The 26914-nt window shown below is 45.8% G+C and overlaps 1 protein-coding gene across 12 annotated transcripts in view; it reads right to left on the reverse strand.

Moving 5' to 3' along the window:
* Positions 1–26914, reverse strand: part of LOC115458851 (kinesin-like protein KIF23) — a 222104-nt gene that overhangs the window by 11103 nt on the left and 184087 nt on the right. For 8 of the 12 annotated variants that reach the window (XM_030188680.1, XM_030188679.1, XM_030188676.1 and 5 more), the window contains 4 exons: positions 11586–11819; positions 5706–5791; positions 4926–5004; positions 4398–4468 (listed from right to left, as the gene is read on the reverse strand). In XM_030188680.1, the coding sequence (XP_030044540.1) occupies positions 4398–4468; positions 4926–5004; positions 5706–5791; positions 11586–11819 (470 nt within the window). The remainder of the gene's footprint in view (positions 1–4397; positions 4469–4925; positions 5005–5705; positions 5792–11585; positions 11820–26914) is intronic. The other 4 variants (XM_030188687.1, XM_030188684.1, XM_030188682.1 and 1 more) reach the window with 1 other exon arrangement.

Here is a 26914-nt window from a genome sequence, read left to right on the forward strand (position 1 = left end):
AATAAAATCCGGAGGAAACCCCATGGCCCCCGCACCTTCCGGAGGCCTGGAAGCACTCTGCCCCAGACCTTCCAACAGCGGGTGAGCAGCCACCCCCGTAGTGCCCGAATCCAAAATGGCAGTTCCCGCCAAAATCGGAACCACCGCTACGGGCCCAGAGGACAAGCCAGAGCCGGGCAAACCTTTACCGCTACCTGAACCCTCCGCAGCTAGTACCGGAGGCGAAGAATCAGGCTGTTTAGGCTCCCCACAGAACCTGCATTGAGCTCCTGGCGCGTCTATCCCCCTTCGCGCACAAGTATGGCAGCGCGACGGCTTTCCCGCCGATGTCGCAAATTTAAAGCGGTACACCCTAACGTCCCAGCTCTCCCAAAGTTGCTCAAAATCCCTAGGCCTCTCTGTCAGCTTCCCAAACAACACAGTCAAGCACTGCCAAGCAGCCAAACACTGTTTCTTTTTCTCTCTTTTTTTTTTTTTACACACTCACAACAAAAGCCCAGTTGCTAAGAGCTGACAGGGGTTAAGCACTCAAGGTTCCTGCCATAGCAGGAGCCGAGGCAACAGGCACAAAGTTCAGAAAGAGGATTTCAAAGCTACAAACTGCCAGAAGTTATGGCTCTCAAGGTTCCTGTCACAACAGGAGGCACATGGCTGCCTAACCAAAGGCCAGCCGGGGAATAAGCCACACACCGGCTAAATTCCACAGAGACAAGTGAATCCCACTGGACCCACTTTTCTTGAAGCACTCAACCAAAAATAATTCGAAATACAGGGTATTAGTTAAGAAAATCTAATCCTACCAGACCAGATTGACTGCTCAGGCTGCATGTCTACCCCTCTGCTGGAGACTGAGATTTACTGGCTGCTTGGGGGTTGGCTGCTAGCTTATACTGGTTTAAGTTTTAGTGTTCTCAGTCTCCCTTTGCTGGTAGGCGTGGCGTGCATAACCCAAGCGTCTTGACTGGTCTGGAGGGTCGCTGAGGAATGGTTTGTTTATTTTTCCAGTGTGCTAAAGTAAATTATTTCTCTGACTCATTACCACACCATGACCAGAAAGATGCTAGGCTGCACAGAGAGGGGTAACCAGAAAAAAAGAGGTATTGATGCTCCTGTATAAGTTGTTGGCAAGGGCCCATCAGTTTTGGAGGCCGTATCTTGCTAAGGACGTAAAAAGACTTGAAGTGGTTCAGAGATAAGCAACCAAAATGATATGGGGTTTTATGTTCCAAGAAGATGCATGAGAGACTTCAGGACCTGAATGTGTATACCCTGGAGAAGGCGAGACAGGGGTGATGTGATACAGACATTAAATTATTTGAAAGGTATTACTTTACAAACCTTTTCCAGAGAAAGGAAGGTGATAGAACTAGAGGACGTGAATTGAGGTTGCAGGGGCCTACTCGGGAATAATGTCAGGAAGTACTTTTTCACAGAGAGGGTGGCAGATGCCTGGAATGTTCTCCCGCGGGAGGTGGTGGAGATGAAAACAATAACAGAATTCAAAAATGTGTGGGAAAAACACAAAGGAATTCTGCATAGAAGGCATGGAACCAAACAAACTTCGCAGTGATTAGATCGCAACGCCAGTAATTGGGAAGCAAAGTCAGTGCTGGGTAGACATCTGTGGTCTGTACCCTGATCATGGCTGGACAGATTCAACTTCAGTACCTGGAGAACAAGGCCAGTGCCCTGAAAATGGCAAGGACAAATCAAGATGAAATATACACATATGTAGTACCACATCATACCTTATGCTATAAGTTTATCTTGTTGGGCAGGTCTTTATCAGCCATTATCTACTATGTTACTATGTAAAAAAATTAAATGATCAAACCAGAAAAGTAAAAAAAGAATTTTATTTTTAATTTAGGATAAGTAGGGTAATAGCCATTTTAGTCCACTCTAAAGGTTAATAAATAAAAATAAAACAAAAATAAAGTGATATTTTTTGGACTAAACATGCTTGAGTAGCTTTCAGAGGCCAAACCTCCTTCCTCAGATATTAAATTAGTCCAATAAAAAGATACCCCACCATCAAGTGTTCTGCCAGTATGGGCATTAGGATCAGGGGCTCATCCCAAGAACTTGGCACTGCAGTTGACAAAATGGTGGGTGCTCCTGTCAAATTTGGGCACACTGCCATCTCTATGTGTACTTTGCAGCCATAGCACCAACCGCTAAGAGCGCTGATGGCCCAGCGGCTTCCATAGAACAGGCATTACAGTATTTTGGCATGTACTGCCATGCACCCATGTGGCTTCTCGCCTCTAGATGACTGCCTCTCCTAGGAGAGAACTCCTGGTCAGAGGATTAACTTGCGCCTAACTAAGCTGTGGAAATGCAATAAGACTGCCTATCATGCAGGGACAGATTAGTGCACTGCTCCTCTCAGCAATAAGCAGACGTTTCCTGACTATTTTAAAAAATAAATAAAAAAACACTGACACTTCTGGAGGATGGCGGCCAAAGCACAAGGCCAACAGCCCAAAATACTACCACTAGGCTGATTTACAGGAAGAAACAATACAAAAGCACCAGCCCACTACTTAAAAACTTCACTGGCTCCCAATCAGAGCCAGAATTCTTTTCAAGATATGCACACTGGTCCACAGGATCATCTTTGGTCTTGCTCCTGAATACATGGCCAATCTAATTGATTTCCCACTGCGAAACGGTATCAATGGAGAACGCAGTTACCTCATCCTTCACTTCTCTACTTGCCTAGGATTAAGATATAAATCAGTGTACGCACAAAAAACTGGAACTCTCTACCAAAAGGACTAAGATCAACGAGTAATTATATTCTATTTTGCAAACACCTGAAAGCCTTCTTTTTCAGGAAATCCTTTCACATTGATAACACATAATACCTACCTCACTCACTATAACTAGTCTCGAACCAATGTATCACTTCTGTTAGTTACTTTGCATTCCATTATCCTCACTATCCTCACTATACTCTCGCTTCGTATCTCTCCAACCTAATGCCTTGTTCAATGGTTAGATCTTTCACGTCCTAGGCACTCTACTTTTAACTGTCAGAATTGTCTCCTCTAATTTTACAGTAAGCCACATTGAAACCAATCATGTTGGAGAAATATGGGATGCAAATGTCACAAATTTAAAATAAACAAACAACCCTCACCCCCATAGATTCCTGTGAGGAGCAGAAGTGGAGGGCACCCTGGGACACCCCTAGGCTCCCTGTACAGCCAAGATTGGACTGCCTCTAAACGCCCTTAAGTTTTACGATAGCTTTACAGATTTTGCTACAAAAATGTGAATTTGAATTATGTCACAATATTTTTGTAGACCAGAATCACACCAAAAATAATTTTTACAAAAATTGATTAGCGGTGGTTGGGGTTTTTTCTGACCAATGATAGAAGCTGTGAAAGTGCTTTGAATGTTGAAACATTGAATTACAGCAACATTCTAAGGGTACCACAGTCATCCAAGGTCCCCCCCCCCCCAATTCTGATTTGGTGGCATATTACAGGGAGTTGATTTCTCACACTTTATTTTGAATTGAGTTTAGCCATTGTCAAGTGAGTTTCCTTTTCATATTCTATTGCTGTCCTATGACACATTTTCCTCTTCAGCGTATTTCCCTTGGTTGGCCAGCAGGTGGTGCCTGACCTCTGCACTATAGCTGTAGCAGAAGTCTGTTTTCTTTTTAGCTAAATTCCCCAAAAGGAAGAGAAGGCAAACCTGAGGAGAAAGTAACCTGCAGTGTCAGTGGTCAAACATCCTTAGTGCTAATGCTCTGTGCCCTGAAGCCTAAGATCTAGCCCAGAATATGCTAGAACTCCCCAGGCTCAGTTGGGAGCGTGGAGGGAATAGACCTCTGCGCTGAGGCCCTGTTCAAATCCTGTGAACAGTTTCTTTTTTTGACCGTCCCAGGTACTACTTATGTAGTGTCTAGCTAGATTCAACATCAAATCCTTGTTATTTTACCTGTTCCTTTTTGCTGTGTTTCAACCTTTTACCGTTCATTGTTCTATTACCGATAATAAACCTGTAAAGTTTGTTAGCTCTGGTGTCCTGGACTAAGAATCTTGGCAACTTGTGTTCACGATCTGTGGGTGGTTGTTTTTCCAAGAACTGTGGGACCCCTGGGATTGTGGCCCTGGTGCCCCTAGACCCTCCCTCTTCCCATGCCAGTGTAGGTACACGTATGGGCAGGCCTGGGCAGTACCGGGCCAGACCCGCCAAGTGGCTACAGGGTTATTCCTGGGTGGGTGCTAGGGGTAGTGCTAAGGCATTATGTGGCACCATATTGACTGCAGTCTTAAAAGAAACAGCAACTTGTGTCAGACTGTTTTTAACTACCTGGAACCTGACCCAGGTCGTCAGGTAAACAAAGAAATGGAAGGTCAAATGAAACAAACACTTACTTGGGTATTCCATGGTGTTGGTATCCAGGTCCCAGGCTAGACCCAGCTCTCATCTCGACAGCTAATGAACACTAAATACAGAACAGACATGTTATACAAAAGCAGTGCATTACTGCAGGAAGTAGAGAAACCACAGAGGATTAAAGAATGAAGGCCTTGAAATCTCTCCTAGATGAGGGAGTCGAGTGTCCTCCCATCCCCCATCTATTTTCCAAGCCTAAAGTTGTGTGTTCCATGCGATCTACTGCACAGCATCAACTAATTATGACTAGCATCAGTGCAACAAATTTACTGCTGAATGTATGAAGAGACTCCATTCTAACAGTTACGATCAAACATTTATGCCCAACACTCTGAATATTGTTCACATAAGCCAAGCCCACTCTACATGAACCATGTCACTTCAGTACTTCAGCAACAGTAATCACAACAGGTCAAACACGGTTTAAGGGAAACATTGAGAGTCAAGAACTGAAGCAACAGATGGTCTAATGTCAGCAAAATAAATGGGCTACTGTCTGAACTTACTCTGGTCTCCACATCAGTCCATTCTGATTCTGTGGTCTCCTCTTGCCGGACAGGAGAGGGAGAGGACCTTCGTTTGCGACTAGAGAAGATAAAGTAGACATTGTAGGTGTAAGGCAAACACCTCCATCACCACACACACATCTCTTGCTCCGTTGTAAGCACCAAAGTGCAACTATGTAAAAAAGTATATATATTGTCTACAGAAAATCTACTTAAAATCAGTCATGCATAGATCTCTTCTCTACTCAAGATGGGAGGATCATTACAAAAAAGATTGGATGGCAGAGGCGGGGCTGGTGGCTGGGAGGCGGGGCTAGTGCTGGGCAGACTTCTACCGTCTGTGCCCTGAAAAAGAAAGATACAAATCAAGGGGCTGGTTGGGAGGCGGGGCTAGTGCTGGGCAGACTTATACGGTCTGTGCCCTGAAAAGACAGATACAAATCAAAGTAAGGTATACACAAAAAGTAGCACATATGAGTTTATCTTGTTGGGCAGACTGGATGGACCGTGCAGGTCTTTTTCTGCCGTCATCTACTATGTTACTCCCACAGAGTGCACTACAGACCTAAAATTATCCTCTCTATACACGTAGAAATTCCATTGTAAGTTTATGGAAACTAAAGAAAAAAAAAAAATCTCATCTTCCCTGATGGTACAAATTCCTACAACTTTGCACTGGGAATGCCTCAGACTCTCAGAACCAACAAATCCTGGGTTTTACAGTTAGACTTCATCTCACACCCTAAAGGCAGAGAACAAACTGGTCTAAAAGTTTCTTACGTTCCAGTTGGAGATTCTTGTTTCAGGGTTTCAACGTCTGTAAACTGGACTGACTGCCCACCACCTCTGGTCCGGAAAACATCACCCTGGCAAGAGAGGTGTTCATGCAAGATTAGACAGTATAGCATATCTTCCTCATAGGGGAAGTCATCGCTGTTCATCTGGAACAGTTTTCCATAGGCAGCAGGATTGATCAGACACTGAAGTGGGTGAAGTCATTACATGTCACTGGGAAAGAACAGCTCCCACAGAGCTCAGAACTTAGTGTTAAGTTCTGAGAATGTGCAACCCTTCTCTCACACAGCACTCTTCTCATCGCCTCAGTTAGTCCCAAAGCTCAAAACGTTTAGGAAATTCTTGGGGAGGTGCGAGGGATTGAGTGCCAGAACAACCTCGTCTACAGAAACATCTGTTATAGGTAAGATCTTACCTGCTAATTTGCTTTCCTTTAGTCCTTCTGGACCGGCCCAGACTGATGGTTATGCACTCTTACTAGCAGATCGAGACTGAGAATTCCTAACTCCTGAGTAAGCCTGTAACTGAGCTGTGCAGTTTCTCAGAGTCATATTTCCATACCAAAGCAGAAAGGTAGGGCTCCAACTTTCCCTCCCCAAGTTCTGCTCACACCTTCTAGTTCAATGTGTACTTGTGCTGCATCACTGTCAAAAATACAGAAGAAACCTGTCTTCGCAACAACAACAGTAATCAAAAACAGCGAAGATGACACAAAAAAGGGGAACCAAAGAAAAAATAAAAAAAATAATTAAAAATTAAAATAAAGAATATAGAAAATGTAAAAATCAAAAAAGGAGACGACACAAAAAGAATAAAAAATAAATGGATTTATTGAGGTGATATGACTCGACACAGCTGTGTTTCGGCCCAACTGGCCTGCGTCAGGAGTCTGTTGCACCATATATGTCCTTTCTGGCAATCAAAGTCCTTATAGAGTATTCAAATAAACACGTTGCTTTTTTTTTCTTCTTTTAACAACCAACAAAATTAGACTATTGTTAGTAGTATGTAATTTATCTTTAAAATCAATCATGATACAGATTGGAGAGTGGCCAATGTAATGCTGATTTAAAAAAAAAAAAAAAAAAAAAAGGTTCCACAGGTGATCTGGGAAATTATAAACCAGTAAACCTGATGTTGATGCCAGGCAAAATGGTAGAAACTATTATAAAGAACAAAATTACACAGTATATTCAAAAGAATAGATTGAGACAAAGCCAACATGGATTTAGTGAAGGGAAATATTGCGAGCTGGTTGATATTGTGTATCTGGATTTTCAGAAGGCGTTTGACAAAGTACCTCATGAAAGACTCCAGAGGAAATTGGAGAGTCATGGGATAGGAGGAACTGTCCTATTGTGGATTAAAAACTGGTTAAAAGATAGAAAACAGAGAGTAGGGTTAAATGGTCAGTATTGTCAATGGAGAAGGGTAGATTATGGGGTTCTCCAGGGGTGGTACTGGAAGGTTGGAGGGTAGCCCATGTAACACGGATATTTAAAAAAGGTTCCAGAGGGGATCTGGGAAATTATAGACCAGTGAGCCTGATATTGGTGGCAGGCAAAATGGTAGAGACTATTATAAAGAACAAAATTACAGAGAATATTCAAAAGCATGGATTAATGAGACAAAGTTAACATGGAATTTAGTGAAGGGAAATCTTACCTCACCAATCTACTACATTTCTTTGAAGGGGTGAACAAACATGTGGATAAAGGGGAGCCGGTTGATATTGTGTAACTGGATTTTCAGAAGGCGTTTGACAAAGTACCTCATGAAAGACTCCAGAGGAAATTGGAGAGTCATGGGATAGGAGGTAGTGTTCTATTGTGAATTAAAAACTGGTTAAAAGATAGAAAACAGAGAGTAGGGTTAAATGGTCAGTATTCTCAATGGAGAAGGGTAGATAGTGGGGTTCCCCGGGGGTCTGTGCTGGGACCGCTGCTTTTTAACATATTTATAAATGATCTAGAGATGGGAGTAACTAGTGAGGTAATTAAATTTGCTGACGACACAAAGTTATTCAAAGTTGTTAAATCGCGAGAGGATTGTGAAAAATTACAAGAGGACCTTACGAGACTGGGAGACTGGGCGTCTAAATGGCAGATGACGTTTAATGTGAGCAAGTGCAAAGTGATGCATGTGGGAAAGAGGAACCCGAATTATAGCTACATCATGCAAGGTTCCACATTAGGAGTGACAGACCAAGAAAGGGATCTACAGTGGTGGAATAAGTATTTGATCCCTTGCTGATTTTGTAAGTTTGCCCACTGACAAAGACATGAGCAGCCCATAATTGAAGGGTAGGTTATTGGTAACAGTGAGAGATAGCACATCACAAATTAAATCCGGAAAATCACATTGTGGAAAGTATATGAATTTATTTGCATTCTGCAGAGGGAAATAAGTATTTGATCCCCCACCAACCAGTAAGAGATCTGGCCCCTACAGACCAGGTAGATGCTCCAAATCAACTCGTTACCTGCATGACAGACAGCTGTCGGCAATGGTCACCTGTATGAAAGACACCTGTCCACAGACTCAGTGAATCAGTCAGACTCTAACCTCTACAAAATGGCCAAGAGCAAGGAGCTGTCTAAGGATGTCAGGGACAAGATCATACACCTGCACAAGGCTGGAATGGGCTACAAAACCATCAGTAAGACGCTGGGCGAGAAGGAGACAACTGTTGGTGCCATAGTAAGAAAATGGAAGAAGTACAAAATGACTGTCAATCGACAAAGATCTGGGGCTCCACGCAAAATCTCACCTCGTGGGGTATCCTTGATCATGAGGAAGGTTAGAAATCAGCCTACAACTACAAGGGGGGAACTTGTCAATGATCTCAAGGCAGCTGGGACCACTGTCACCACGAAAACCATTGGTAACACATTACGACATAACGGATTGCAATCCTGCAGTGCCCGCAAGGTCCCCCTGCTCCGGAAGGCACATGTGACGGCCCGTCTGAAGTTTGCCAGTGAACACCTGGATGATGCCGAGAGTGATTGGGAGAAGGTGCTGTGGTCAGATGAGACAAAAATTGAGCTCTTTGGCATGAACTCAACTCGCCGTGTTTGGAGGAAGAGAAATGCTGCCTATGACCCAAAGAACACCGTCCCCACTGTCAAGCATGGAGGTGGAAATGTTATGTTTTGGGGGTGTTTCTCTGCTAAGGGCACAGGACTACTTCACCGCATCAATGGGAGAATGGATGGGGCCATGTACCGTACAATTCTGAGTGACAACCTCCTTCCCTCCGCCAGGGCCTTAAAAATGGGTCGTGGCTGGGTCTTCCAGCACGACAATGACCCAAAACATACAGCCAAGGCAACAAAGGAGTGGCTCAGGAAGAAGCACATTAGGGTCATGGAGTGGCCTAGCCAGTCACCAGACCTTAATCCCATTGAAAACTTATGGAGGGAGCTGAAGCTGCGAGTTGCCAAGCGACAGCCCAGAACTCTTAATGATTTAGAGATGATCTGCAAAGAGGAGTGGACCAAAATTCCTCCTGACATGTGTGCAAACCTCATCATCAACTACAGAAGACGTCTGACCGCTGTGCTTGCCAACAAGGGTTTTGCCACCAAGTATTAGGTCTTGTTTGCCAGAGGGATTAAATACTTATTTCCCTCTGCAGAATGCAAATAAATTCATATACTTTCCACAATGTGATTTTCCGGATTTAATTTGTGATGTGCTATCTCTCACTGTTACTAATAACCTACCCTTCAATTATGGGCTGCTCATGTCTTTGTCAGTGGGCAAACTTACAAAATCAGCAAGGGATCAAATACTTATTTCCACCACTGTAGGTGTCATCGTTGATGATACGTTGAAACCTTCTGCTCAGTGTGCTGCTGCGGCTAAGAAAGCAAATAGAATGTTAGGTATTATTACGAAAGGAATGGAAAACAAAAATGAGGATGTTATAATGCCTTTGTATCGCTCCATGGTGCCACCGCACTTCGAATATTGTGTTCAATCCTGGTCACCACATCTCAAAAAACATATAGTGGAATTAGAAAAGGCACAGAGAAGGGCGACGAAAATGATAAATGGGATGGGACGACTTCCCTATGAGGAGAGGCTGAAACGGCTTGGGCTCTTCAGCTTGGAGAAAAGACGGCTGAGGGGAGATATGATAGAGGAATATAAAATACTGAGTGGAATGGAGAAACGTGAATCGCTTGTTTACTCTCTCCAAAAATACTAGGACTAGGGGGCATGCAATGAAGCTACAAAGTAGCAAATTTAAAACGAATTGGAAAAAATATTTCTTAACTCAACGTGTAATTAAACTCTGGAATTCTTTGCCAGAGCATGTGGTAAAAAATAGTTAGCTTAGCGGGGTTTTAAAACGGTTTGAATAGCTTCCTAAAAGAAAAGTCCATAACCCATTATTAAAATGGACTTATGTTTTGGGATCTTGCCAGGTACTTGTAACCTGGATTGGCCAGTGTTGGAAACCAGATACTTGGCTTGATGGGCCTTCTGTCTGTCCCAGTGTGGCAATACTTATGTAGCATAGAAGAATTATCCCTGCCAAGTAGTAAGCAGATTGTAAACAAATCACTCCCCACCCCTAAAAACTTACCTTGAAATGCCTGTAATATTCACAGCAAGATGTGAGAGTATATAGCAGTGATTGAAGAGGTATAACTGGCATTTCAGAAATCTGGCGGAAGGAGGTTAACAAATGGAAAAGCAGGGTACAAATTATTCTTCGATGATCAGCTGGATTAAACTGGTGGAGGGGTAGCGCTATATGTTAAGAGAGAGCACTGAGTCATACGGTAAACGTTTTGAAGGAAACAAAATGCACTGGATAATCTTTATGAAGAGACTGGCAAGAAGCTGCACAGGATACTTAAAGAGTGACATCATTAAGTCAGTAGTTTTCAGTCTCCATCTGCTGGCAGGAGAGTCAATATCCACCCATCTGGACAGGCCTGACGATAAGGAATGCAAGATTCTATGTCAACTCATCACCAAGGAAAAGTTCAGAGTATGGAGGTTGCTGCAATAGGATGTTATGAATTACTAGGAAAAGCATAAAAAATAAAACAGAATATCAAAATGCTCCTATCGTTCCATGGTGCAACTATACGGAGTATTATGTTCAATTCTGCTTATCACATCTCAAAAGAGGTAGTTGAATTAGAAAAGGTTCAGAAAAGGGCAACCAAAATGATATAGGGGATGGAACAGCTCCTCTATGTAAGAAAGGCTAAAAAGGTTATGGGTGTTCAGCTTGGAGACATGACTTCTGGGGCGATATGACAAAGGTTTATAAGTGGAATGGAATGGGTAAATGCAAATCCACTATTTATCCCTGCATGGGATCTTTCCATATACTTGTGACCTGGCTTGGCCACTTTTGTTAACAGGATATTGGGCTTGATGGGGCTTTGGTCTGACCCAGTATGGCAATTTCTTATGTTCTTAGATAAAATGCCAGATGAGTAACTCACCCTTCACAGCATGGACTGTGTGCCCATTCTCTCCTTACTTATAAAAGACAGTATTTTAAAGTGTGCTACACAACCCATGAAGCATAGCTGCCCTTCGACCATGCAAAGGGGTGAAGGTAACAAAACTTGCTTCACTAATTGTGTTGGAGGGACACGTCATGGCACACAACAGAGACCCAGCTTGCTCTGCGCACTTCATGACATCAGGAACAGAGAAAGACTTAAAAACTGAAGCAAGATTAAATATGGCAGTTTGAATCAGGAAATAGAACTCGACATGAGAGAGCAGAGTAGCTGCAAGATTCTCTTTAGTGTGTAGAAGTATGCACCCTCCTTCCTGTCATGTCTCCTCCCAGACCAAGCCCCATTGCTTTTACAATGTTCTCTTTACCTTAATGAGCTTAGTTTCAATCTCGCCATCACAGGCGACCTGCTGGTGTGTCAGCATGTACTTATCACACTTGGCCAGTGCCTTCTCACTCGCAACAGCCACCTTGATAGCATTGGGCACGTGTGGTTGCATGACTGTTTCAGTTTCCACATTAGTGGGTGGCTTATGGTTCACCCACCTCTCGGCACCTGCCGAGCGGGATCGCCTGTGTCTGATGCGGACAGCTGGTACAGTCTGGGCAGATCAGAAGAAAGAAAGAAATCAGAAAACAATTACCTGCCCACAGTGCAATCCTAGGACAGAGGTTTTCAGGCCTGATAAAATGTGTATGTTTTTAAGACTGAGCACGTTTATTGCTTGTCAATTCTTCTGGAAGCCACTACAATTTACCAGTCAGATCCCAGAGTTGCTTTTCTGTGGTAGTCATTTGCTTAAGCAGGGTATTAACCATATTTACCAGTGCTTGATAGACACGAAAAGTGCAATTACCAAAAACTGAAAGACTATTTTATAGGATAAAACTGTTCTGGGATAATAATCCAGTTCTTCAATGGCAGGAAGCAACAGACTAGAAGTCGCAGGCTGAGCAAGGCCTGCTGCCTTTTATCAATCTTCCTCATCACTTTTCATAATATTTGTGCTAGAACTTTTCTCTTTTAATGTTTAGATGTAATTTGCCGTTTATCAACAGGAGAGGAGTACAGGAACCACAGGCAGATTGTCCTCATGACCCATCTCTAAACTTAACAGCAGCTAAAGTCAGATGACCCCCACAGAGAGAAGCAGACCTGATTGCTTTCAAATTTTATATTTTCAGTTAAGCCTTCCCTCCCCTCTCATCCTTATATTACTTCTATTTTATGAAACCACTTCATTTGAAAATATATGAGAATGTCCTTTATAGTTACCACGTTAAAGTTTATCAAAGAAAATCAAGAATTCCCACCCAATAGAGCACTTAATTCATCTTGATGCCACTGGGCATCAAGGTTGCACAGTATGAGTTAGCAGGCCTGAAAAGTTGTCCTATTACAGATCAAAACATTAATCCCAGATCACCAAGAGAACAGACAGTACAGCGCCCCCTCCTGGCACACCGCATGCAATAAAACAGGACTTTTGCAATGCCTGGCATAGAACAAATACACATGGTAATTTGGGGAAGGACAGACAAGGTGGTGGGCTGCTTCTCTGATGTAATGGAGCAACAGAAGTTGAAAGAAGAGATCCAAAAAGGAAGGTAATGAATTATGAGAGTAAGAGTTTTTGGGGATAAAGGGGAAAATGAACAGAGCTGTTAATTCTTGATGAAGAACAGTAATTTTTCTCTGCTTTGGCCTTCCATCTCCATTAACATCAGCCTTCAATCACAACTACTTCAGGGGCTCTTCCTACCCTCTTTTAGATTTAGTTAACAGCACCTCATCAGTAATGCGCTACATTCAGGCATGGTAGGTATTTCCCTGCTCAAATGGGCTTACAATCTAGGCAATGGAGTGGGATTTGAACCTTGGCTTCCCTGGTTTTCAGCCCACTGATTCAACTATTAGACTATTCCTGTACTATTTTTATCTCCCAGTTCCGACTCACTGGAGGGTTTCAGAGGGAGCCCTGATGCATGACTCTAGCAGTGACTGAGCCAAATTAAGCTACTAGGATATCATGAAGGACTCTAGAACTGACCTCTGCAACAACTCCAGCCCCTGACCCAAGAACACTCCTCTGAGCCACCGTTCCAAGCCCAGTGTTATCAGTGGAAATAAATTTTAAGCATCAGGACACACAGGTTTAAAGGCTTTTAGCCAACAGGAAAGAGTAAAATCACATCTAGAATGCCAGAAAAGTCTCATTTTAGTAACAGGGAACAAGAGGCCTGCTTAGTGCAACAGCTACATGTGAGAGTATGTACAAACCACTGCACCTAATGAGCAGCCAGTGGGAAAAGCAGGACAACAAAAAGGTAGGAAAAGTCTGGCAGTATAGTTCTGCACCATTTCTAAGGGTAGAGAAAAGACTCTGAATACCACCAAGGAGACTATTATAAGAAAGAAGGCAACTTGAAAGAGGAAATAACAAGCAAAGATCAGAAAACAGATTTTATCAATATTCAACATTTGAATGCTGTCTACTGAAGAGGCACATCAAAATTAAATCAGATAACCAACTGTAAAAATCAGTCCCCATGTTGCCAATTTCTTCTCAGAGGAAGGTAGGAGAGTTCCTGTCAGTTTCAACATGGCCTCTGCCCCCTGAAAGTTTCTTAGTTCCTTATGCCAGCCATTTCGGTGCCCAAGGCAGACAGAAATAACTGGAGACTTGCAGATAAGGCAAAGAGGTAGAGATTAGAAAGGTTTTTGCCGTTTCAGATATTAACATTTTTGATTGTTGGGGATGGAAGGTTTGGCAGTGAACATGCTAAATACACGAAAATAAAAAAATTGGTTCTACCTGCTAATCTTCTTTCCTTGAGTCCAACTATACTAGTCCAGACAAATGAGTTTTGCCCCCTTACCAGTAAATGGAGACAGAACAAATGCTTCTAAGCCAGTTGCTACTTAGTATCCTTTTAATTAAATGCAAACCTCTCTCAAAAGTCCCTTAAAAATAAAAATAGAGTAGAGTCCCATCATGGCCACCAGCACCACAACAGTTCCCCTACAGCCAGGACAGTTCCTCCAACGGCACACAATACTAGCTTTTACTTGAGTCTCCTGTGCTGATAAAATTGCCTTGTTAATATAGCCAACTTTGTGTATTATAAAAGGTATAAAGAAGGGTGACCAAAATGTTAAACAGGATGGAACTCCCTTGTGAGGAAAGGCTAAAGAGGTTTAGGGCTCATCAGCTTAGTAAACAGTCTAAACAATGAGTACATTTTATAGACTCTTATGTTATATATAATTATTTAGCCAAAGGACTAGTGGGGGGGGGGGGGACACAATGTAATTACTAAGAAGTATATTTAAAACAAATCAGAGAAAAACTTTCTTCACGCAATATGTAATTAAACTCTGCAATTTGTTCCCAGAAAACATGGTAAAATCCATTAACATAGCAGGTTTTAAGGCAAAATTGATCTATTAATTTCTTTTCCTTGAGTTCTGCTAGACTAGTGCACAAAGTGAAAGTGATATCTAACAAAGCCCACAAAAGGGTCACCCCATAGGGTCCTCCAAAACCTCTGTCCAAAACAGAATTAAACAATGACAAGAGAAGCAGACCAGGGCCATCAAGTCCAAGAGCAGTCAGTAGGTACTTCCAACTAGTCTTCTGGGCAGGACGCTGGATTGGCCTAGCAGGACTCAAGGAAAGGATATTAACAGGCAAGAATATATTTCACCTTCCTTATCATCCGGCTAGATCAGTCCACATCAGTGGGATGTACCAAAGCTTATACATCCGGATGGGAGGAAGACAAGGCTTCCTGCATAACTATCCTGCCAAAGCACTGTCAGCTCTGGCCTTTAGATTAAGTTTGTAATACTTCACAAAAGGAATAAGAGGACCAAGTTGCTGCTTGACAAATGTCCTCTGGGGAAATGGCACAGGCTTCTGGCCAGAAAGTAACCCTGGCTCTAGCTGAATGGGCTTGCAGCCTAACCAGGACAACTTTATTGGTCAAAATGTAGGTGGCTTCAACAGCAATCAATGGCTTAGACACCACTTCTCCTTTTATGTAGCCTTTGAAAGAGAAGAGATGATTTGATTTCAGGCAAAAGCACATAACCTTTTTTTTTTTTTTTAAAGGCGCATTTGAGGCAAGTGGCCAGGAAAAGAATCAGTTGGACCACTAGATGATTGAGTGCATAAGTACATAAGTAGTGCCATACTGGGAAAGACCAAAGGTCCATCTAGCCCAGCATCCTGTCACCGACAGTGGCCAATCCAGGTCAAGGGCACCTGGCACGCTCCCCAAACGTAAAAACATTCCAGACAAGTTATACCTAAAAATGCGGAATTTTTCCAAGTCCATTTAATAGCGGTCTATGGACTTGTCCTTTAGGAATCTATCTAACCCCTTTTTAAACTCCGTCAAGCTAACCGCCCATACCACGTTCTCCGGCAACGAATTCCAGAGTCTAATTACACGTTGGGTGAAGAAAAATTTTCTCCGATTCGTTTTAAATTTACCACACTGTAGCTTCAACTCATGCCCTCTAGTCCTAGTATTTTTGGATAGCGTGAACAGTCGCTTCACATCCACCCGATCCATTCCACTCATTATTTTATACACTTCTATCATATCTCCCCTCAGCCGTCTCTTCTCCAAGCTAAAAAGCCCTAGCCTTCTCAGCCTCTCTTCATAGGAAAGTCGTCCCATCCCCACTATCATTTTCGTCGCCCTTCGCTGTACCTTTTCCAATTCTACTATATCTTTTTTGAGATACGGAGACCAGTACTGAACACAATACTCCAGGTGCGGTCGCACCATGGAGCGATACAACGGCATTATAACATCCGCACACCTGGACTCCATACCCTTCCTAATAACACCCAACATTCTATTCGCTTTCCTAGCCACAGCAGCACACTGAGCAGAAGGTTTCAGCGTATCATCGACGACGACACCCAGATCCCTTTCTTGATCCGTAACTCCTAACGCGGAACCTTGCAAGACGTAGCTATAATTCGGGTTCCTCTTACCCACATGCATCACTTTGCACTTGTCAACATTGAACTTCATCTGCCACTTGCACTCCCATTCTCCCAGTCTCGCAAGGTCCTCCTGTAATCGTTCACATTCCTCCTGCGACTTGACGACCCTGAATAATTTTGTGTCATCGGCGAATTTAATTACCTCACTAGTTATTCCCATCTCTAGGTCATTTATAAATACATTAAAAAGCAACGGACCCAGCACAGACCCCTGCGGGACCCCACTAACTACCCTCCTCCACTGAGAATACTGGCCACGCAATCCTACTCTCTGCTTCCTATCTTTCAACCAGTTCTTAATCCATAATAATACCCTACCTCCGATTCCATGACTCTGCAATTTCTTCAGGAGTCTTTCGTGCGGCACTTTGTCAAACGCCTTCTGAAAATCCAGATATACAATATCAACCGGCTCCCCATTGTCCACATGTTTGCTTACCCCCTCAAAAAAATGCATTAGATTGGTGAGGCAAGACTTCCCTTCACTAAATCCGTGCTGACTTTGTCTCATCAGTCCATGTTTTTGTATATGCTCTGCAATTTTATTCTTAATAATAGCCTCCACCATCTTGCCCGGCACCGACATCAGACTCACCGGTCTATAATTTCCCGGATCTCCTCTGGAACCCTTCTTAAAAATCGGAGTAACATTGGCTACCCTCCAGTCTTCCGGTACTACACTCGATTTTAGGGACAGATTGCATATTTCTAACAGTAGCTCCGCAAGTTCATTTTTTAGTTCTATTAATACTCTGGGATGAATACCATCAGGTCCAGGTGATTTACTACTCTTCAGCTTGCTGAACTGACCCATTACATCCTCCAAGGTTACAGAGAATTTGTTTAGTTTCCCCGACTCCCCCGCTTCAAATATTCTTTCCGGCACCGGTGTCCCCCCCAAATCCTCCTCGGTGAAGACCGAAGCAAAGAATTCATTTAATTTCTCCGCTACGGCTTTGTCCTCCTTGATCGCCCCTTTAACACCATTTTCGTCCAGCGGCCCAACCGACTCTTTGGCCGGTTTCCTGCTTTTAATGTATCTAAAAAAATTTTTACTATGTATTTTTGCTTCCAACGCTAATTTCTTCTCAAAGTCCTTTTTTGCCCTCCTTATCTCCGCTTTGCATTTGGCTTGGCATTCCTTATGATCTATCCTGTTACTTTCAGTTGGTTCTCTTCTCCACTTTCTGAAGGATTGTTTTTTGGCTCTAATGATTTCCTTTATCTTACTGTTTAGCCACGCCGGCTGACGTTTAGTCTTTTTTCCCTTTTTTCTAATACGTGGAATATATTTGTCCTGAACCTCCAGGATGGTGTTTTTAAACAGCATCCACGCCTGATGCAAGTTTTTTACTCTGCGAGCTGCTCCTTTCAGTCTTTTTTTCACCATTTTTCTCATTTTGTCGTAATCACCTTTTCTATAGTTAAACGCTAGCGTACTTGATTTCCTAGTTTCACTTCCTTCAATGCCAATATCAAAACCGATCATATTATGATCACTGTTATCAAGCGGCCCTCGTATCGTTACCCCCTGCACTAGATCATGAGCACCACTAAGGACTAAGTCTAGTATTTTTCCTTCTCTTGTCGGCTCCTGAACTAGCTGTTCCATGAAGCTGTCCTTGATTTCATCAAGAAATCTTATGTCCCTTGCGTGTACAGATGTTACATTAACCCAGTCTATATGCGGTAATTGAGGCACTCAAGAAGAACAAGGCCATAGCAGGGAGACTAAATTTGCCTAGGTCTTCACCGAGGAAGGTGTGGAGGCAATTTGATAAGAGTAGCAAATCACTTGGACTGGATGGTATACAACCCAGATTACTGAGAGAACTAAACTGCAGATCTTTTACTTATAATTTGTCTAGAATCAAGTGTAATGTAATGCCAGTTTTTAAAAAGGGTTCCAGGGATGACCCAGGAAATTATAGACCAGCAAAACTGATGCCAGTGCCTGACAAAATGTTAGAAAGTATTATGATGAAGAACAAATTTACTGAGTATATACATAGGCATAGATAAATGCCCTACAGTTCGTCCCTCATATACGTAAATATACAGACATGATGCCAGGCTCTGCTGTTACAGGCTGGAGATTATTGCCAGGTCCTTGTTTACATTTTGTAATTTAAAGCTGGGAAATTTTTACTCCAATTCCCTATACTCTATACCTTTTCTATTTCTATATCTTTATCTTGAAATAAGTTAGAACAATTGACAATTACTGGTACTGGCTGGGATTGCAGTAAAACACCCCATATTGGGACTAATATCTGCCTTAGGCAGGTTAACCATGTTTGGGGTGACAGTAACTAAAAATATAGATTTTGGAATATACACCTGTTTTAAGGTGTCCTCTAGTGAGGTGTTTGGTTTTGCGTAGCTGGCGTATCTGGCCCCCTTGGATATACTTGTAGCTGGTGTCGATCAGTTGCTGGAGTTTAACTACTGATCTAGAGATTAGTCGGGAGGGTGCCTGTCCTAATTCTGGCAGGGTATATCCTGGATTTCTGAGTCTAGAACACTTAGGAACGTTAACTGGGGGTGTGTATAATGTGTATAGGTCAATGATGCGTTTATGGGGCTCTTGACTAGAGTGTACAATATGTATAATCCCTACTCTTCAGACTTTCTTCTTTAATACTAAATTCCCTACACTATTTCTAACTAGATCTGGGTTAGTACCTAAGCTGTATCCAAGTATTTACATGTCCCTAAAACTATGTTTGTGTTAGTCCCCTAGCTGTATCTAAACCCCTAACGATCCCTAACTAAGCACTGTCACCTACCATAGGGACAACACAAGAATTTGCCCCTCAGCGAGTGGAAGCCCCGCAGAGCATCAGTCCCTGAACTCTATCTAACTGTTTCTACACTATATCAAACATCTTATGTATCTTCAGTAATAAATCCAATAACTCTTATGTATCTTCCATAACTCAAATATCTTTTAATGTCTAGACCTTATGTAGTCTGTCCAAAGAAATAGGAACTCACTCCACCATCAAAGTACTTGTACAAGATTTAACTACTCACAAAATGGATGGTAAAGGAATCCCCATAATTTGGAGAGACAGAGAACTAACATTTGCTCACAACCCAATATAAGCGTTAAAATTAGTAAAAGTATTAAAGAAGAAAAACCAACATGGATTTAGCCAAAAGAAATCTTGCTTCACCAATCTGCTACATTTATTTGAAGGGATGAATAAACATGGATAAAGGTGAACCGGTTGATATTGACTATCTGATTTTCAGAAGGCATTTGTCAAAATATTGATGAGGGTTAATGTGACCACGTGCAAACTGATGCATGTAGGGAAAAACAAACCCAAACTATAGCTATGTAATGCAAGGTTCCACATTAGGAGTCAACGCCCAGGAAAGGGATTTAGATGTCATTGAAACTCTCTGCTCAGTGTGCAGTAGAGGCTAAGAAAGCAAACAGAATGTTACAAATTATTAGGAAAGGAATAGAGAACAGAGTAATATACCTTTATATCGCTCCATGGTGTGACCATACCTTAAATATTGTATACAATTCTGGTCACAGCATCTCAAAAGAGACATGGAATCCTTCCTAGAGGCAAGCAAGACACGGGAGACACCCTCAGACAGACCCAACGAAGCGAAGTCTACGCTCTCAACATCCAGGCCGTGAGAGCCAGAGACTGAAGGTTGGGGTGCAGAAGCACTCCGTCGTTCTGCGAAATGAGAGTTGGAAAACAGTCCAATCTCCACGGTTCTTCGGAGGACAACTCCAGAAGAAGAGGGAACCAGATCTGGCGGGGCCAAAAAGGCGCTATCAGAATCATGGTGCCGTGCTCTTGCTTGAGCTTCAGTAAGGTCTTCCCCACCAAAGGTATGGGAGGATAAGCATACAGGAGGCCGGTCCCCCAATGGAGGAGAAAGGCATCCGACGCTAGCCTGCCGTGTGCCTGTAGTCTGGAACAGAACAGAGGCAGCTTGTGGTTGGTCTGAGAGGCGAAAAGGTCCACCGAGGGGGTGCCCCACTCTCGGAAGATCTTGCGTACCACTCTGGAATGGAGCGACCACTCGTGCGGTTGCATGACTCTGCTCAGTCTGTCGGCCAGACTGTTGTTTACACCTGCCAGGTATGTGGCTTGGAGAAGCATGCCGAACTGGCAGGCCCAACGCCACATCCTGACGGCTTCCTGACACAGGGGGCGAGATCCGGTGCCCCCCTGCTTGTTGATGTAATACATTGCAACCTGATTGTCTGTCCGAATTTGGATAATTTGACAGGATTCCGATCTCTGAAAGCCTTCAGTGCGTTCCAGACCGCTCGGAGCTCCAGGAGGTTGATCTGAAGATCTTTTTCCTGGAGGGACCACTGTCCCTGGGTGTGAAGCCCATCGACATGAGCTCCCCACCCCAGGCGAGATGCATCCGTCGTCAGCACTTTCGTGGGCTGTGGAATTTGGAATGGGCGTCCCAGGGTCAAATTGGTCCGAATGGTCCACCAGTGCAGTGAAGTGCGGCAACTGATGGAGAGGCGGATGACATCTTCTAGATTCCCGGTGGCCTGGCACCACTGGGAAGCTAGGGTCCATTGAGCTGATCTCATGTGAAGACGAGCCATGGGAGTCACATGAACTGTGGAGGCCATATGACCTAGGAGTCTCAACATCTGCCGAGCTGTGACCTGCTGAGACGCTCTGGTCTGGGAAGCGAGGGACAGGAGGTTGTGGGCCCTCGCTTTGGGAAGAAAGGCCTGAGCCGTCTGAGAATTCAGCAGAGCTCCTATGAATTCCAGAGATTGGACTGGCTGGAGATGGGACTTTGGGTAATTTATCACAAACCCCAGCAGCTCCAGGAGGTGAATAGTGCACTGCATGGACTGGAGAGCTCCTGCCTCCGAGGTGTTCTTGACCAGCCAATCGTCGAGATATGGGAACACGTGCACTCCCAGCTTGCGTAGATACGCCGCGACCAGCAAGAGGCACTTCGTGAACACCCGTGGGGCAGAGGCGAGCCCAAAGGGCAGCACACAATACTGAAAGTGCCGTGTCCCCAGGCGGAATCTGAGATACTGTCTCTGAGCTGGCAGTATCGGGATGTGAGTGTATGCGTCCTTTAAATCCAGGGAACATAGCCAATCATTTTTCTGAATCATTGGTAGAAGGGTGCCCAAGGAAAGCATCCTGAACTTCTCTTTGACCAGATATTTGTTCAGGCCTCTCAGGTCTAGGATGGGGCGCATCCCCCATTTTCTTTTCCACAAGGAAGTACCTGGAATAGAATCCCTGCCCTTCCTGCCCGGGTGGCACGGGCTCGATCGCATTGGCGCTGAGAAGGGCGGAGAGTTCCTCTGCAAGTACCTGCTTGTGCTGGGAGCTGAAGGATTGGGCTCCCGGAGGACAATTTGGTGGAGGGGAGGTCAAATTCAGGGCATATCCGCACCGCACTATTTGGAGAACCCACTGGTTGGAGGTTATTAGAGGCCACCTTTGGTGAAAAAGTTTTAACCTCCCCCCGACTGGCAGATCGTCCGGCACGGACACTTTGATGGCGGCTATGTTCCCATGGATCCAGTCAAAAACCCGTCCCCGGTTTTTGCTGTGGAGGCGCCGGGGGCTGCTTAGGCGCACGCTGTTGACGGGAACGAGCGCGTTGGGACTGTCCCTGACGAGGCCTTCGGGCCGGCTGGGTGTACCTACGCTTGTTGAAGGCGTAGGGCGCAGCCTGTCTGGCCCGGGAAAAACGTCCACCTGCTGAGGTGGATGCTGAAGGCGCCCGGTGGGAGAGCTTGTCGAGGACGGTTTCCCGCTGATGTAGTTGGTCCACCAACTGCTCGACCTTCTCACCAAAAATATTATCCCCCCGGCAAGGGACATCGGCCAGCCGCTGCTGGGTGCGGTTGTCCAGGTCAGAGGCACACAGCCATGAGAGCCTGCGCATCACTATACCTTGGGCCGCAGCACGAGATGCCACATCACAGGTGTCATATATACCCCTGGACAGGAACTTTCTGCACGCCTTCAGCTGCCTGACCACCTCCTGAAAAGGCCTGGACTGCTCCGGGGGGGAGCTTGTCGACCAGGTCCTCCAGTTGCTTCACATTATTCCGCATGTGTATGCTCGTGTAGAGCTGGTAGGACTGAATGCGGGTCACGAGCATTGAAGATTGGTAGACCTTCCTCCCAAACGAGTCCAGAGTGCGAGACTCCCCCCCCCGGGGGCGCCGAGGAGGTATCCCTCGAACTCCGTGCCCTCTTGAGAGCAGAGTCCACGACCGCCGAGTCATGAGGCAATTGAGGCCACATTAACTCTGGGTCTGAGTGGATCCTGTATTGGGACTCCGCTTTCTTGGGGATGGTGGGATTAGATAAAGGTCTCAACCAGTTCCGAAGCAGTGTATCCTTGAGGACATTGTGAAACGGTACCGTGGAGGACTCTCTAGGTGGTGATGGATAGTCGAGGACCTTGAGCATCTCGGCCCTCGGCTCATCCACAGAGACCACGGGAAAGGGAATGCAAATAGACATGTCCCTGACGAAGGAGGCAAAAGAGAGGCTCTCAGGTGGCGAGAGCTTCCTCTCTGGTGAAGGAGTGGGGTCGGAGGGAAGGCCCACAGACTCCTCTGAGGAGAAATATCTCGGGTCCTCCTCCTCCCCCCACGAGGCCTCTTCCTCGGTGTCGGACATGAGCTCCTGTAGCTCAGACCTCAACCGGGCCTGGCTCGACTTCGAGGCACAGAGTCCTCGGTGGCGTCGTCGAGCGGTGGACTCCCGCACCGGCGGGGATGAAGCTCCCTCCATCGACGTTGACCCCACCTGTGTGGCGGTTGAGACCGGCACCGCAAGCGGCGTCGAAGGCCTCGGCACCGGGCTAGAGCACGCCGGCGCCTCCGTCAACGGCGCCGAGGGCGCAAGCACCCCCGGTGCCGGCACAGTCTGGCACATCAGCCCTTCCAGGATCCCCGGAAGGATGGCTCGGAAGCACTCGTCCAGGCCCGCTGTCGGGAAAGGGGCCGGTAGAGGTGTCGGTGCCGGAAGCTGTTCGGGTCCAGGAGACGGCACCGAAGTGCTGGTGCCCTGATGTAACAATACCTCTACCACCGAGGGAGAATGCTCCTCCCGGCGCTGCCGCTTCCTCGGAGTCGATTCATCTCTGGAGCCGGTAGCCACATGCGCCGTGGGCGACTGATGACGGTGCTTTTTTGTCTTTTTTCGGCGCCCGTCATCGGCGCTCGGCGGTACTGAAGAGGAGGAGGTAGATCCCCCTCGGCCTCGGGTCTGACAGGGTTCGGTCCCGAGGGCCCTGGGTAGAGGAAGTGACCGGGGCCGATTGCCCACGCGGCCGCTCACCCCTGCCATCTCCGGAAGACCGGCTGGCCAACGGGACCTGTGCTCCTGGGGTCGGTGCCGTCGGTGCCGATTTCGTGGACATCGGTACCGAAGATCCGGCCGTCGACACCGATGCCGTCGAAGTCGAGGGGCCGGCGCAAGTTCCAAAAAACGGTCCCGCAGAACTTGCCTCGCCACCTGTGTCCGTTTCCGTAAACCGAGACACAAGGTGCACGTCTTGGTATTGTGCTCCGGCCCGAGGCACTGGAGGCACCAAGCGTGAGTGTCGGTCTGCGAGATATGCCGGCCGCACCGACCACACTTCTTAAATCCACTCGGGACCTTCGAGGACATCGACGGAAAAATCGCGTCGGTGAAGTCAAAGTCGATGGTGGCAGTAAAAATCACACCTCGAAAAATAAATCGACCGCGCAGCCACAACGAGACGCCCCCGCTAAAAGTACGAGGGGGAAACAAAGTTTTCTCTCTTTTTTTTTTTGAAACAAAATAAAAGAGAAAACAACGAAGAAAAAAAACTCGCGGCAAAAGCGCGATCTGGTTTCCGGGGCTGACAGAGAGAGAGACTAACACGGCTCTCTCCAGCGCGGAAAAGAAAAGACTGAGCGGGAATGGTCGCGCAAGGGCGGGAAGACGGCCGCGCATGCGCGGTGGGCGTGCCCTGCGTGCGGGACCGCCCGCAAAGTTTTGTTCCGGTTGGTGGGGGCTGCTGTGGACGTCAACCCAGTCGTGAGAACAAGCAGCCTGCATGTCCTCAGAGAATCAAAGGTTTCCTGTGACACACAAATTATAAAATTAAATAAAGAGAAAAAGTTCTTGCGAATTGGCCCCTCAGATATTTTACATAACTTATGACTGGAGTTGATACTTCTTCTCGTATATTAGGGGTCGAGGTGGACAATCAACTCCAGTTGAGGTTACAGGTCAATAAATGATTTTGCTATACTGAAAAAAAATTCAGAATTATGCAAAAATATTTAGACTTCTTGTTCAATCTCTTTTGTTAGTGCAGCTTGACTACTATAATGTGCAGGGCCAGTCTTAGCAAGTGCGGGGCCCTATGCAGACCAATTTGACGGGGCCCCACCCTAGCCCTGCCCACCCTAACTCCGCCCCACCCCCACCCTAGCTCCAGAGCCGGCCACCCCTCCCTCCGAGCTCCAAGGCCCCCAGCTCCAGGACTTGTCGATGCTGCACAGTCAATGCCAACTGAAAACCATGTCTTTTTCACAAACACAGATACACCCTAATCCACTATAGAATAAGTAGTAATATTTAAACTTTCTATTTAGACAAAAATTAAACTGAACCCCCAAGATGCCAGACTCTGCATACAATACAACACCACAGAAACAGAAAATGTCCCCTAGTACTGTGCAAAATATAAAGACAACAGATGTAAATTTGAAAAAAAACTAACAAATACCAATCACCACTTTACAAATTAACAAATAGAAATAAAACAAATATAGAAAATAAAATACCACCATTTTATTGGACTAATACATTTAGCTTTCAGAGGCCAAAACCTCCATCCTCAGGTCAATACAGTATAGAGCTGTTACAGTATCCTATCCTGACCTGAGGAAGGGGGCTTTGTTCTCCGAAAGTTTGTCAAAATGTATTAAAATTAGTCCAATAAAAAGATTACCTTATTTACATGTTCTATTATAAACATTTATTAACACAGCTACAATACTATATCCTAAAGCAAAAAAATAAAAATATATATTTTATTTACAGTTTGTCGTCTCTGGTTTCTGCTTTCATCTTCTTTTCACTGTCTTCCTTCCATCCAGCATCTGTCTTCGCTCTCTCTCTGCCATCCAGTGTCTGCCCTCTCTGTTGTCCCCTCCATCCAATGTCTGCCCTCTCTCCCTGCCCCTTTCGTGCACATCTGCCCTCTATCTCTGCCCCTTCCATTCACTGTCTGCCCTTTCTATCCCTTCCATCCACTGTCTGCCCTTTCTCTCTGCCCCTTCAATCCACCATTTGCCCTCCCTCTCCCATCCATCCGGGTCTGCCCTCCCTCTCGCTCCCCCTTCCATCCAGGATCTGCCCCTCTCTCTGCCCCTTTTTTTCAGCCCCCAGTTCCAGCCCCACTATCCCACCAGTCCCCCGTTTCAGCCCCAGCCCTTTTCTCCCACCAGTCCCGAGCTTCAGCCCCCAGCCACTCCTCCCTGTCCCCTTTTCAGCCCCCAGTTTCAACCCCAGTCCCCAGCCCTTTTCTCTCACCAGTCCCAAGCTTCAGCCCCAGCCACTTCTCCCTATCTCCTTTTCAGCCCCCAGTACCCACAGTTTCAGCCCCTGCCCCTTTTCAGCCTCCAGTCCCAGTACTAGCCCCCTTATCCCACCTACCCTCCTTTTCAGGCCCCAGTTCCAGCCCCCTTCATCCACATGCCTTGTATTAGAGCCCCCCTTTTCAGCCCCAGAACCATTCTCCCACCTGACCCACGCATGCCCTATTTTCCCACCAGCCCCATGCATGGCCCCCATTTCCCATATGGCCCCTTCTCAAACCCCAGTTCCAGCCCCCTTCTCCCATCTGAGAACCCCCATCCCACACCCTTCTCCCATCTGAGTCCCCCTTACCCCTCCCCCATCTGAGAACCCCCACCCTGCAACCTTCTCCCATCTGAGTCCCCCTCCCCCCAACTGAGAACCCCCATCCCACACCCTTCTCCCATCTGAGTCCCCCCCCCGACCCACCTACCAACTCCTGCTGCACCCACCAACTTTAAAAAAAAATTTGAGAAGCGCCGAGTAGCAGGCAGCACCTCGCGTCTGCCTTGCTAGTAAAAATCTCCTGCACGTCGTCGGGCCGGCCTTCCCGCATTAAGTCCCGCCCTCCTCTGAGATAATAGGCTATTACCTCAGAGGAGGGTGGGACTTAATGCGGGAAGAGCCTATTACCTCAGAGGAGGGCGGGACTTAATGCGGAAAGGCCAGCCCGACGACGTGCAGGAGATTTTTACTAGCAAGGCAGATGCGAGGCGCTGCCTGCTACTCGGCGCTTCTCAAATTTTTTACGGAACAGCGATCGATCGTCGGGGGGGGGGGGGGGGGGGGAGCGGCGGGCAGGGCAACCCCAGGCGCGCCGCGCGGGGCCCCCTTGAGCGCAGGGCCCTATGCGGCCGCCTCGCCCTAAGACTGGCCCTGATAATGTGGTGTATACTTGTTGCTCAAAGAAAAGAGGTTGCGACTGAATCCAAAATGTGGCTGCTCAGCTGATTATTTTCCTATAGGACAGACTAAAACTTCGTTGTGCAGGGACCTACATGTACCAATAATCTGGAAGCAACTATTATTTCAAAATTGAACAAAGTAAACATCCCTTTAAACACA

This window comes from Microcaecilia unicolor, unplaced genomic scaffold, assembly GCF_901765095.1.
Source record: "Microcaecilia unicolor unplaced genomic scaffold, aMicUni1.1, whole genome shotgun sequence".
Taxonomy (NCBI): domain Eukaryota; kingdom Metazoa; phylum Chordata; class Amphibia; order Gymnophiona; family Siphonopidae; genus Microcaecilia; species Microcaecilia unicolor.